Source organism: Zonotrichia leucophrys, chromosome 17, assembly GCF_028769735.1.
Source record: "Zonotrichia leucophrys gambelii isolate GWCS_2022_RI chromosome 17, RI_Zleu_2.0, whole genome shotgun sequence".
Classification (NCBI taxonomy): domain Eukaryota; kingdom Metazoa; phylum Chordata; class Aves; order Passeriformes; family Passerellidae; genus Zonotrichia; species Zonotrichia leucophrys.
This window is the reverse complement of record NC_088186.1, coordinates 871,501-884,590: the sequence shown is the minus strand read 5'-3', so window position 1 is coordinate 884,590 and position 13,090 is coordinate 871,501. Positions and strand designations below refer to the sequence as shown.

General features: G+C 65.8%; 2 protein-coding genes and 1 long non-coding RNA gene across 6 annotated transcripts in view; 1 reads left to right on the top strand and 2 right to left on the bottom strand.

The window, feature by feature from the left end:
* Nucleotides 1–1,302, bottom strand: part of NR6A1 (nuclear receptor subfamily 6 group A member 1) — a 74,000-nt gene extending 72,698 nt beyond the window's left edge. For both annotated transcript variants that reach the window (XM_064727676.1, XM_064727677.1), the window contains exon 1: nt 1,176–1,302. In XM_064727676.1, coding sequence (XP_064583746.1) covers nt 1,176–1,242 — 67 coding nt within the window. In that variant the 5' untranslated portion in view covers nt 1,243–1,302. The remainder of the gene's footprint in view (nt 1–1,175) is intronic.
* Nucleotides 1,303–1,901: 599 nt separating this feature from the next.
* On the top strand, nt 1,902–11,069 carry OLFML2A (olfactomedin like 2A). 2 transcript variants are annotated; one of them, XM_064727912.1, is made up of 8 exons: nt 1,902–2,050; nt 6,979–7,242; nt 7,370–7,477; nt 7,798–7,983; nt 8,218–8,473; nt 9,157–9,378; nt 9,546–9,731; nt 9,949–11,069. In XM_064727912.1, exons 1-8 carry the CDS (start codon nt 1,985–1,987, stop codon nt 10,548–10,550), a joined length of 1,890 nt encoding a protein of 629 aa, XP_064583982.1. In that variant the 5' UTR covers nt 1,902–1,984; the 3' UTR covers nt 10,551–11,069. The 2 variants fall into 2 exon arrangements, with proteins under 2 accessions (XP_064583982.1, XP_064583981.1); XM_064727911.1 differs by lacking the exon at nt 1,902–2,050 and having other exon boundaries at nt 6,115–7,242.
* Nucleotides 11,070–11,168: 99 nt separating this feature from the next.
* LOC135455070 (uncharacterized) lies at nt 11,169–11,450 on the bottom strand. 2 transcript variants are annotated; one of them, XR_010442245.1, is made up of 3 exons: nt 11,391–11,450; nt 11,256–11,327; nt 11,169–11,221 (listed from the first exon to the last, which is right to left on the bottom strand). It is a non-coding gene; the product is annotated as an uncharacterized LOC135455070 (long non-coding RNA). The 2 variants fall into 2 exon arrangements; XR_010442246.1 differs by having other exon boundaries at nt 11,367–11,410.
* Nucleotides 11,451–13,090: the final 1,640 nt, after the last annotated feature.

Genomic DNA, 13,090 nt, shown 5'->3' with positions numbered 1-13,090 from the left:
TGAATTAACAACCCAATCTTTCCTGCTCCTCCCCCAAAGGCTTTAGAAAGACTGAAGGTCAAGCAATGTCTCAACACCGCGGCAGTATTTCACATTTTTGAAGGCAAAGTAGTAAAAGGTTGTTACATCACCCATTCAAAAGACTAACCACAGCCACAGGTACATCTGTCACAAGAAACAGCTACGCAAAAAACTCTTACAGCTAATCTGATTAATCAAAAGAGATTTCCCTCAAAATCCCACATCTCTGGGAAAAATAGCAAATGTGGACAAGGCATTAATATTGTTGTGCTCTTAGGGACACTAAAGCAACAGACACTTCACAAATTAAATCAGAAAGTTCAAAAAGTATTAAAGCTATATTAAAGCATTAAGAGTGTTATTAAAGTATCTAAGAGTATTAAGTGTCTTTCATCCAATTGGACATCTAATTAAGCGAGGAGGAATAAAGCGCTTCCAGGGACAACTCCACGTTACACATCGGGGCGCTTACAGCAATGCCCATTTCTGCCCTTCCCACACCGCCTATCTTTCGGTACCGCCCGTATCTCGAAAACCGAGGATGCTGCTGATAAAAAGCCTCTTTTGTCTGAGCAAACCCTTTGTAGAGAACCCGAGTACCTTAAGATGGTAAAATGCAATTGTAAACCATAAAAATTGGCAGGGACATTCAAGTGCAGATGCGGCATCTGCATACGGGAAGTGTAAAAGGGTCCCAAATGGTGCCCATAAACCCGGGCAGGGACCGGCTCCGGGGCTGAGCCGAGACACCCGCGGGGCACCGGGAGCAGCCGCGGGGCACGGCCGGGACACGGCGCCGGTACCGGGAGCGGGGCAGCCCCGGCGCGCCCGGCCCGAGCCGGCAGCGGCCCCGCTCCGCCGCACGCTCCCCGCGGGCCCTGGAGCAGCGGGGCAAAGGCGATTCCTGCCGGGCGGGCGAGATCCGCGGGGCACGCCGGCCCGGCCCCGGGCACCGCTGCGGGCGGCGACCCCCGCGTGTCCCCGAGCGGGTCCCGGCCCCGGCCCGGGCACCGGGCACCGGGCACCGGGCGGGCACGGCCCTTTGTTGCGCCCCGCGGCCGCGGAAAGTTGCGGGCCCGCATCGGGCAGGCGGAGCCCCCCGGTACCGCCGGCCCCGAACCCCGGCCCGCCCGGACCCCTCGCTCTGCACTCACCGCTGCGGGGCGGCCCCTTGCTGGCGGCGCGGGGCTCCGGCAGCTCCGCGGGCGGCTCCAGCTCCATGGCGGCGCCGGGGCCGCGCCGGGCCGGGCCGGGGCTCGGCGGTCTCAGCGGCCCCGGCGGCCGCGCTGCCCCATGGCCGCTCGGGCGCTGCTGACAGCCAGGGCCGCGCCGCGCTCGGCCGGGCCGGCCGCGCCCCGCCCCCCCGGGGCACCACGGGAGCCGTAGTCCGAGCGCCGCCCGCGGGGAGCCGGGCCCGGCCCCGACGGCCGCGCCCCCGGCCCGCCCCGAGCCCCCGCCCCGCCCCGCGGGCTGCCCCGGGCCGGTGCACCGGGAGCGGCGGGGCGCCAGGGGGCACCCGGCGGCCGGGCCCCGAGCGCTGCCCGCGGCACCGGGAGAGGGGAACCGGGCACCGGGCACGGGGCACCGCGAGAGGGGCGAAACCGGGCACGGGGCATAGCCCGGGGAAAGCGCACAGCCCGGCGGGGGTCCGGGCCGCCTGCCCGGGGACACCGCCTCCCGCTCGGAGGGGGGGACCGGCCAGCCCGGGGAGGGACGGGCAGCCCCGCACGGGGCACCGGCAGCCCCGGTGCGGCGGCAGCCCCGGGGCGGGCACGGCCAGCTCCACCCGGGGGAACGCGCCGCCCCCGCGCCGCTGCTGGGGCCGGTGCCGCCGGCGGGACGGGGCGGGGCGGGACGGGACGGACGGGCGGACGGGACGGGCGGCTCCTCCCCGCCGCCGGGACGGGACGGGCCGGGCCGGGCGGAGCGGCGCTCGGTGCGGGCGGTCACCGCCGCTCTCGCCATGCGGGCGCTGCTGCTCCCCGCGCTCCTGCTCCCGGCGCTGGCCGCGGTGCGCGGCGCCGCTACGGTAAGGACGGGCCGGACCGGCAGCTACAGCGACTGGGGTCGGGACCGGGATCGCGATCGCGGCCGGGAGAGGTCACGGCGGGGGTCGGAGCGGGCAGGGGCAGCCCCGTCGCTGCGGGACCGGCCCGGTGTCCCCGGCGGTCGCTGCTCTCTGTGCCCGGGCGGAGCGGCGGGGGCGCGGCCGGACACGGGCGGCGGGCGGGGGTCCCGGGAGGGGTCCCGGTTCGGGTGCCGGTGCTCCCAGCGGGCGGGGGTTCGGCGCAGGCAGTGACCCGGGCTGCGGGCGCGTTCAGCGGCTGGAAGGTGCCCAAGCCCTGGCGCTGCGGTGATGGGCGCTGCAATGAGCGACTCCGTGCCAGAGAGAGCAGCCCAGACAAGCCTTCCCCGCGGGGATGGGGAGCGGGAGCGGGACCGGCAGCGGGGGGAACCCGCCTCCCCCGTGCCTCAGGAGCCCTCGGTTCCAGCTGGAAGACGTCTCCCACGGGGTCAGTGGCCGTAGCGGGGCCGGGACACCGGGACCCAGCCCAGAGCAATGGTGGTGGGAGCAGCTACTGCTAGGATCACCCAGTGTTAAAAAGACAGGATTTTCCAAGACATTTGGTGGGAAACGGCGCTAACGCAGCTGTTGTCGGGCAGCACTTAGCTTGGAACAGATATCCAAAGCCTGGAATGCCCTGTTGCTGGGGTTCCCGGCGGGGTGCCAGGGGTGATGCTGGCAGGACTCGGCGATCCACGCGGTGCCGTCTCCCTGCCCGCAGGTGCTGCCTGCTGTGCTCAGAGGTGTTTTCCCGATGAGATCGCATCGGCGGGCATGCGTGTGCCACACAAACGCTTGGCACGGCTGTGTCCCCATGACTGACACGGGACGCCCAAGCAGCGCCAGCGCCGGGGCCTGGCCCCCGTCAGCCACGGCCCAGCCCTGCCAGCCCCGTTCTGCCTCAGCTGCAGGACGTGTTTGACACCTTGTGCCAAGCCTGGGAGGAGGAGGAAGAGGAGGGTGACATGGTTTCCCTCCCGTGGCGGGGACATGCCTCCCGGCAGCTGTGCCAGAGGCGTGCTGTGCCACAGCTTATCAACACAGCGTGTTTTCCTCCGAGACGAGTCCTCTGGCAGCAGCCAAGGGACAGCTTTAAAGCTGGCCAAGGGTCATTGTCAAAGGTCCCGCTTTCTCCAAATAATGTCACAAACTCTGTGCTCACATGGATGCTCTTGCAAGAGGTCCCGGAAACAGGGAAAATTACCCAGCTCATAAAACTCGCAGTGAGGAAACCCTCAGCAAAGTGCAGGGACACTCTCCCACAGCAGCCATGGGTGTGCAGCCCCGGGGACAGGGACCCGCTGGGAGGAGAGGCTGCAGCAGCCTGGGCTGGGGTCTGCAGAGAGTGGGGGACCCAGGGAAGGAATCAGCAGAGCCCTGCAGGGCTGCATCAGCCCCATCGCGGGTTTCTTGGGGAGCTCACAGATTCCCACCTGGAGAAAGCAGAGCAGCACGGGCTGCCCTCTGCACCCACATCCCCAACCACCTGTGTGCTGCTGGGAGAGGGTCTGTGGTGCCCTGGCGTGGGCTGTCCCTGCAGAGCCGGGCACAGCCGGGCACGGGCTGACAGAGGGCACCGGCCGAGGTACCGCGGACCCTCACAGAGGCTCCCCGCGTGGGAGCCTGGTTTTAATACTTCCTTGCTTATGGGCTTTTCTGTATAAATAGAGCATGCAGTTCCTGTTTAGGGAAGCTGGCAGACGGCGCAGCGAGGTTTAGCGTTACGGCCCCGCTGAAGGTGGGCGGCGGCCCGGGCTCGGTGCGGACACCCGCAGCGCGTTTGCCCCCGCGGCACGGACGGGGCCGGAGCCGGGCGGGTCTCGGGGAAGGGGCCGGTCCTTCGTGCCCTGGAGAGGTTCTGTGCCTCGGACACCTCCCCGCTGTCAGTGTCACAGGAGGGGATGCACAGCCAGGGTCCCCTGCTCCCGCAGAACGAGCTTCCTGCAGCGCTGCCCTGCAGAAGGCGCTGGGAGCAGGGGGGTCACAGCCGGTGGGGTCACAGCTGTGCCGGGCCGGGATGGGCTCCAGCAGCAGCGGCGCCTTCACCGGGGGCTGCTGCTCTGGAACGGGGGAGCCCAGCTCGGACCTGAGGCGGGCCTGCAGTGGGGAGCATCTCCCAGGGATTCCCGCAGGGATGTGAGCTCGGCGGGCAGCACACGGATGGACACTGTCCCCGAGCACAGCCCAGCTCCGGGCGCTGCTGGGTGTGTGGCCGGGCTGGGAGCCGTCCTGCCTGTTTGCACAAGCGCCAGTGGCCGTGGGGGAGGTCAGGGGCCCCGGGGACTTGCGAGGTGGTGTTTGGGGAGGGGTCCCTGCCCCGCTCCCTGCTGAGAGCTTGATTAGATTCTGCTCAATTTACAGCCCTTTGGCGTCCTAGTGTTCCCTTCAGCCAGCAGGACCTGGTTTCCCTTTGAACGAAAGAGGGTTTTTTGAAATGCAAAATGTGTGAGGGTTTGCAGCCCTTCAGAAAGGGGGGGAAGCCCCTGGCCCCTGTGGGCTGTGGGGAGCCGGGGTCCGTGCCCAGCTCAGGGAGCCCCGGTGCCACAGCACAGCCGGAGGATCCATCCCTGTGCGGCCCTGGGCGCTGCCTTGGGGCAGGACATGGAGCCCGCGGGCCTCTGCCCTTTCCCACGCCGCTCTGTGCTCCGCTGCGGTCCGGGGAGGACCGGGAGCCAGAGCTCAGCTCGTTTCCCAGCTCTGCCACCGTTCTGTTTCCCAGGATGAGTCAGAGTCCCTGTGGGCAGAGCCCTCTCCCTGCGGGGTCACCGCTCTGCCTCTCCCTGCTCTCCCACCCTCCGGGGTGCTCGGAGCAGGCACATCCCCACCCGTGGGACACCCAGAGCGGCCTGGCCACGCTCCTGCCAGCCCTGGGGTCCCCGCAGGTGCACGGCCGGTGGCAGGGGCTGGGAGGGACCCAGCTCCCCTGTTCCTGAGCACAGCGGGAGAAATGAGCTAAACTGGCCGAAAAGCACCCTGGGCTCTGCGGCGTGAATCAGGGCCATGTGTGGAAACAAGGGAGTCCTTGAGCCTGTGCCTCGGGCCATCGCGGCAGACTGAGGGGCCGAGCTCACCCCGAGGTGGCTGCGTGTCACCACAGACAAGGGACCCTGTGTGGGCTCCGAGCCGCCGTGGGGGCACAGGGACACTGCTGGGTGTTCTTGCACCATCCCTGCTCACACAGGCACTGCTGGGTGTTCTTGCACCATCCCTGCTCACACAGACACTGCTGGGTGTTCTTGCCACCATCCCTGCTCACACAGGCACTGCTGGGTGTTCTTGCACCATCCCTGCTCCCACAGGCACTGCTGGGTGTTCTTGCCACATCCTGCTCCCTGCTCACACAGGCACTGCTGGGTGTCCTTGCCACCATCCCTGCTCTCTGAGGCACTGCTGGGTGTTCTTGCCACCATCCCTGCTCACTGAGACACTGCTGGGTGTTCTTGCCACCATCCCTGCTCCGAGGCACTGCTGGGTGTTCTTGCACCATCCCTGCTCACACAGGCACTGCTGGGTGTTCTTGCCACCATCCCTGCTCACACAGACACTGCTGGGTGTTCTTGCACCATCCCTGCTCACACAGGCACTGCTGGGTGTTCTTGCACCATCCCTACTCACACAGACACTGCTGGGTGTTCTTGCCACCATCCCTGCTCACAGACACTGCTGGGTGTTCTTGCACCATCCCTGCTCACTGAGGCACTGCTGGGTGTTCTTGCACCATCCCTGCTCACACAGGGACACTGCTGGGTGTTCTTGCCACCATCCCTGCTCACACAGGCACTGCTGGGTGTTCTTGCACCATCCCTGCTCACACAGACACTGCTGGGTGTTCTTGCCACCATCCCTGCTCACACAGACACTGCTGGGTGTTCTTGCACCATCCCTGCTCACACAGACACTGCTGGGTGTTCTTGCACCATCCCTGCTCACACAGGCACTGCTGGGTGTTCTTGCACCATCCCTGCTCACACAGGCACTGCTGGGTGTTCTTGCCACCATCCCTGCTCTCTGAGGCACTGCTGGGTGTTCTTGCCACCATCCCTGCTCACACAGACACTGCTGGGTGTTCTTGCCACCATCCCTGCTCTCTGAGGCACTGCTGGGTGTTCTTGCACCATCCCTGCTCTCACAGGCACTGCTGGGTGTTCTTGCCACCATCCCTGCTCTCTGAGGCACTGCTGGGTGTTCTTGCCACCATCCCTGCTCACACAGACACTGCTGGGTGTTCTTGCCACCATCCCTGCTCACACAGACACTGCTGGGTGTTCTTGCACCATCCCTGCTCTCTGAGGCACTGCTGGGTGTTCTTGCCACCATCCCTGCTCTCTGAGGCACTGCTGGGTGTTCTTGCCACCATCCCTGCTCACACAGACACTGCTGGGTGTTCTTGCCACCATCCCTGCTCACACAGACACTGCTGTGTGTTCTTGCCACCATCCCTGCTCACACAGGCACTGCTGGGTGTTCTTGCCACCATCCCTGCTCACACAGGCACTGCTGGGTGTTCTTGCACCATCCCTGCTCACACAGGCACTGCTGGGTGTTCTTGCACCATCCCTGCTCACACAGACACTGCTGGGTGTTCTTGCCACCATCCCTGCTCACTGAGGTCTTGCGGGAGGCTGGGAAGCAGCCAGGGAAATGAGACTGAAGTACCTGGGCCACAAAGCACTGCAGGGATGAGCAGGTCCCTGGGCTTTGTCACTGCCAGCCCGGCTGCAGAGCGGTGGGACAGGGTGCTCTGGCCTAGGCAGTGCCTCTCTCCTTTGGGCACAGCCAGGGGCACAGGGAGATCTGTGGGCAAGCACAGTGAGGGGTTGGCTGTGTTGGTGTGCTGGGGCTGGCTCTGCAGGACACCCGGGTGGGCACCGGGCTCATGGCGTGTCCCTCAGGCTCTGGGGGACGTGGACCAGGTCCGGATGACGTCCGAGGGCTCCGACTGCCGCTGCAAGTGCATCCTGCGGCCGCTGAGCAGGGACGCCTGCAGCCGCGTCCGGAGCGGCAGCGCGCGCGTGGAGGATTTCTACACTGTGGAGACAGTGAGCTCGGGGGCTGACTGCCGGTGCTCCTGCACCGCGCCGCCCTCCTCGCTCAACCCCTGCGAGAACGAGTGGAAGATGGAGAAGCTGAAGAAGCAGGCCCCCGAGCTCTTCAAGGTATCTGTGCTGTGGTGGGACTGGGGCCAGGCCCCCTCCCCATGCTGTGCCATCATTCCCGTGCGCTGTGCCCCGTGCCCTGTGCCCCAGCCCTTACCCCAGGCCCCATCCCTGTGTCCCCCTGCAGCTGCAGGCCATGGTGGACCTGCTGGAGGGAACGCTGTACAGCATGGACCTGATGAAGGTGCACTCCTACATCAGCAAGGTGGTGGCGCAGATGAACACGCTGGAGGAGGTGAGCGAGCTCCAGCAGCCCCATGCCCGCAGTGCTCCCCCCTGCACAGCTCAGGAGCTCTGTGAGCCCCTGAGTGGGGCTCCAGCCTCTCCTCTCCTCTCCTCTCCTCTCCTCTCCTCTCCTCTCCTCTCCTCTCCTCTCCTCTCCTCTCCTCCTCTCCTCTCCTCTCCTCTCCTCTCCTCTCCTCTCCTCTCCTCTCCTCTCCTCTCCTCTCCTCTCCTCTCCTCTCCTCTCCTCTCCTCTCCTCTCCTCTCCTCTCCTCTCCTCTCCTCTCCTCTCCTCTCCTCTCCTCTCCTCTCCTCTCCTCTCCTCTCCTGCAGACCATCAAGACCAACCTGAGCAGGGAGAATGACTTCATGAAGGAGAGCGTCCAGCACCTCACTGACCAGATGAAACGCTACGAGAACTACTCTGACATCATGATCAGCATCAAGAAGGAGATCTCCAACCTGGGCTACCAGCTGCTGCAGAAGGACGCGGCTGCCATCCCCGAGAGCAAGGCACAGGTACCCCAAGGCACAGGAACCCCGAGGCAGAGGAACCCCAAGGCACAGGAACCCCGGGGCCCAGCCCCATGCAGGCACAGCGGGTGCTGCCAGGCAGGGCCAGGCTCCCCCAGGCTTGGGGAGGATCCTTGGGGTAACCCTGGGCTGGTGCCTGTGCCCTTTGCCTGGCACAGAGGTGGCAGGGAAGAGGAGGGCATGGGAGGGCAGGGGGTCTGACCAGGCTGTGCCCCCCAGGACACGACAGGGGGCCGGGAGAAGGAGGCAGGACGGTACCCCAGCCCCCGCAAGGCCCTGGGGGACAGGGCAGCCCCCCGAGCGCCCAAGGAGAAGCCGCTGAAGCCCGAAAAGCCCAAAAAGGAGAACACCAAGGCCAAGGCGGGGTCACAGCCCACGGCCAAGCCCAAGCCCCTGGCGCAGCAGCAGACTGTGGTCCGGGGCATCACCTACTACAAGGTCGGGCAGGGAGCGGAGGGTCCGGCCGGGAGCCGCGGTGAGTCTGGGCAGGGCAGGGATGGGGGCTGGGAGGGCACCCCTCACCGAGGGGGGGCCAGGGCCTGACCCTGCAACCGCACTGACCCCCGGCCCCGCAACCGCACTGACCCCCGGCCCCGCAAACACACTGACCCCCGGCCCTGCACACGCACTGACCCCCGGCCCTGCAAACGCACTGACCCCCGGCCCTGCACATGCACTGACCCCCAACCCTGCAAACGCACTGACCCCCGGCCCCGCAAACACACTGACCCCCAGCCCTGCAAATGCACTGACCCCCAACCCTGCACATGCACTGACCCCCAGCCCCGCAAACGCACTGACCCCCAGCCCCGCAAACGCACTGACCCCCGGCCCTGCAAACACACTGACCCCCAGCCCTGCACATGCACTGACCCCCGGCCCTGCAAACGCACTGACCCCCAGCCCCGCAAACACACTGACCCCCAACCCTGCACACGCACTGACCCCCAGCCCCGCAAACACACTGACCCCCGGCCCTGCAAACACACTGACCCCTGGCCCCGCAAACACACTGACCCCCGGCCCTGCAAACACACTGACCCCCAACCCTGCAAACACACTGACCCCCGGCCCTGCACACGCACTGACCCCCAACCCTGCAAACACACTGACCCCCAGCCCTGCAAACTCACTGACCCCCGGCTCGTCCCCCCACAGAGAGCCCTGTGAGAGGGGCGGCCGTGCCAGAGCAGCAGGAGGACAGGGCCCCCCCACCCGCCCCAGCCGAGGGCACCCCGGCCCGGGCTGTTGCACAGACGGAGAGCACCGTGCCCGGCAGCACGGCCGTGCCCAGCACCGCCCCGGTGCCCCGCAGCACCGCCCGCAGCGCCCCCGGGCAGGGCACCGACAGCACCGGGGACCCCGAGACGCCCAACAGAGGTGGGTGACAGGGGCGGCTGGCAGGGGGCACCCAGCCTGGAGGGCACCCAGCCCCGCACTCCCGGTGCCCTGCCAACCTAAGCCAGCAGGAATCTGCCGCAGGGACGGAGCAGGGGTCGGGTGCCAGGGCAGGGGTAAGCCTTCCTCTTCCTCCCCCTCGCACCCAGTGAAGGAGGCAGAGTGCGAAGGCACCATCGAGGCCGTGCAGCCCCCCAGGGAGCACCACAGCTACGGGCGCAACGAGGGGGCCTGGATGAAGGACCCGGCAGCCAAGGATGACCGCATCTACGTCACCAACTACTACTATGGCAACAGCCTGGTGGAGTTCAGGAGCCTCGACAGCTTCAAGCAGGGTGAGGGGCGAGCGGCCGAGCGGGCACAGGGGCCCTGGCTGCCCCTAGGTGGGTGACACCAGCTGTGCTGGGCCCTGGGGCGGTGGGCAGCTGAGGGGAGCATCCAGAGGGCAACAAGGGTGACACAAGGCCCCTTCTGCTGCCGGCATGCTCTGGCCGTCGTGCATGGGACCCCTGGGCTGTGGAGGGTCCCAACACCTCTCCCACCCACCCACAGGCCGCTGGAGCAACCTCTACAAGCTGCCCTACAACTGGATTGGCACGGGGCACGTGGTGTACAGGGGGGCCTTCTACTACAACCGAGCCTTCACCAAGAACATCATCAAGTACGACCTGAAGGAGCGCTACGTGGCGGGCTGGGCGCAGCTCCACGATGTGGTGTACGAGGACACCACGCCCTGGAAGTGGAGGGGCCACTCGGACATCGACTTCGCCGTGGATGAGAGCGGGCTCTGGGTCATCTACCCCTCGGTGGACTATGACTACTCCCAGCAGGAGGTGATCGTCCTCAGCCGGCTGGACCCCGTGGACCTCTCGGTGCGCAAGGAAACCACCTGGAAGACGGGGCTGAAGCGCAACACCTACGGGAACTGCTTCATCATCTGTGGCATCCTCTATGCTGTGGACACCTACAGCCAGAAGGAAGGGCAGATCTCCTATGCCTTCGACACGCACACGGACACGGAGGCAGAGCTCCGGCTGCCCTTCCTCAACCACTACTCCTTCACCACGCAGGTCGACTACAACCCCAAGGAGAAGGTGCTCTATGCCTGGGACAACGGCCATCAGATGACCTACGGGCTCAGCTTCGTGGTCTGAGTGCCCGGGCGGGTCCCTCTGCACTCCTGCACCCACCCTGCCTGGGGCACCCTGACGCAGCCTGGCCCTGGCACCCCCACTCCAGCCAGGGCTGTGGCAAGAGCCCGGCTTCCCCCTCAAAAGCTTCCCCATCTGCTCTGGCCACCACCTGCCCCGTGCCCACCGTGCTGCAGGGCATGGGGAGCCCGTCAGAGCAGCCCCCAGCAGCAGACACCCACCGCTGTGACAACGTGGCCCCGGGGCCGTGGCAGCTCGGCCAGCATCGCCTTCCCGGGGACACGGAGGAGCCCAGCCCCGCATGGCTCTGCCGCTGCTGGCACCGCCCGCCCGCCCTGCAGCAGCGCCCCGAGCGCCTCCTGCGCTGCCCCCAGCCCGGGCACCGCGTGTGCCCTCCAGCGCTGCCAGCCGTGCCAGGGCCGGGACAGCCCCGCGGGCCCCCCACTGCCCGGCGCCCGGAACAGGTGCCAGTCGCTATTTTAGGAAGTGTGGTTAAGATGCCTTTGCTTTTGCTGATCATGAGTTTGTTATTTAAATGCATTCACTGGAGCTGCGCAAGTCCCCTTTGGCAGCAGGCATGGAGGAGCCTGCCTGGGGTGTCCTGCCTGCACAGAAACGCGCACACCTGCCCTCACCCCTGCTCTCACCTGCCCTCATTACACCTGCCCTCTCACCTGCCCTCACACCTGCCCTCACCCCTGCTCTCACCTGCCCTCTTTACACCTGCCCTCATTACACCTGCCCTCTCACCTGCCCTCATTACACCTGCCCTCATTACACCTGCCCTCATTACACCTGCCCTCTCACCTGCTCTCTCACCTGCCCTCTCACCTGCCATTACACCTGCCCTCACACCTGCCCTCTCACCTGCCCTCTCACCTGCCCTCTCACCTGCCCACACCCCTGCCCGCACCCAGCACTGGCCAGGGCACCCTCGGGCCTCTCACTCAGTGTGAGGCAGAGCGAGGGGCTGTGGGCGCTTGGCTTGGTTTTGGTCATTTTAGACATGAGCAGTACTAAAACATAACAGATGTGAGAGCGGGCTGCGTGTGTTGTCGTTTGTCCTGGAGCTGGGCAGGGTGGGTGCTCACCGTCCCCATCCCTCCCTGTCCCTGTCCCTGTCCCTGCCCTGCCCCGAGCCCCCACGCTGGCCAGGCACTGTCCCCTCTCTCGGCCGTGGGTTCTCGCCACCAAAAAGGAGCCGGCCGACTTTTCCCCCCGACTGGTCCCTGCCAGGCTTTTATCTAGCGATCCCCAGCAAATCCCTGTACAAACAATACGGATTTCTGACATTTTTTTGTGGTAAAGTAAACTCCCAGCACATCTCTAATTCCAGGGTTTTGTTGTTCTTCCGCAGGGGCTGCCGCGGCTCCGCGCTGTGCTGGGCTGGGCTGCGGACACCCCTCTGCTCCCCTCTCTCAGAAAACACGGGAGGGGAGGAGTGGAACCCGCACGCTCAGAGCTCTCGTTGTGTTCGGGCTGCGGTGGGGAAGCTCCAGTCCCGGCAGCTCTTTGTGAGCCGATCCTTGCTCTGGCACGGGCCCCAGGCTGGTCCTGGTCCCTGCTCCCAGCTCTGCCCCGGGTCCCAGCTCAGCCGCAGGACAAGCCGGGCTGGGGAGGACAGGGGTCCCCAAGTGGGGACGTGTGGGTGGGGGCAGGATGGGCTCCCGCTGCGACAGGAGCTGCTGACTTCCAGACATTCCTCCTGTGCGTGGCCGGCACCACCTCGGCTCATAACGTGATTAAAAGATTAAAATCTCTCAGTTCAGCAGCAAGCAGCAAATGAAGCTTGAGACAGGGATGCTGGGGGGCTGTGGTGCTCGAAGCCCCCGTGACAGCGATGTGGCGCCTGGGGAAGGGCAGCTGAGGCCATCTGGGCAGGTGGCTCTGGTGCCCAAAATCTCCTCCTGTGCTCGGTGCAGCCGGGCAGCGAGCCCTGATCCCCCCGCCCCGTCTCAGTTACTGGCCGGGCTGGTTTGTTTGTGGTGGTTTTGCCTCCTTGCTGGCGTCCTGCTCTCCCCACGGTGCCAGCCCAGTGCTGAGCTGAGCCGGCGCTGGCCAGTCTTTGGGTGGGCAGGATGTGCAGTGGGCAGGTGCCATTCTGGCCATGGTTGCAGTCTGTTGGCACCACTGAGGGTGCACCAAAACTTCAGTGCTTGTTCCACCCCAGAAGCTGCCTCTGCCTGGATCACCCGCAGCTCAGCTGTCTGGGCACTGCCAGGCTCCAGGACCAGGGGCTTGGCAGAGGGCTCTGCCTGGCACATGGTGCCCAGCCACACCAGTAGCCCCCAGGTCATCCCCGGGGAGCAGAAGGCTCAGTGCCAGCCCCACAGCCCTCTTGCTGTGCCCCCACCCATTCGTGCCCATGCTGGGACATGTTTGGTGGGAGAACATCGGTGCCACCAGGGCCTCTGGTCAGTCTCCAGGAGCTGCGGGGAGGTGCAGGGACGTGGTGTGACATGGGGACACAGGTGCCAAGGCTGACGACCCCGAGCAGCTGTGGGAAGGGCTGGGCAGCGGGTGGTGGCCGGAGGGAAGGGAGG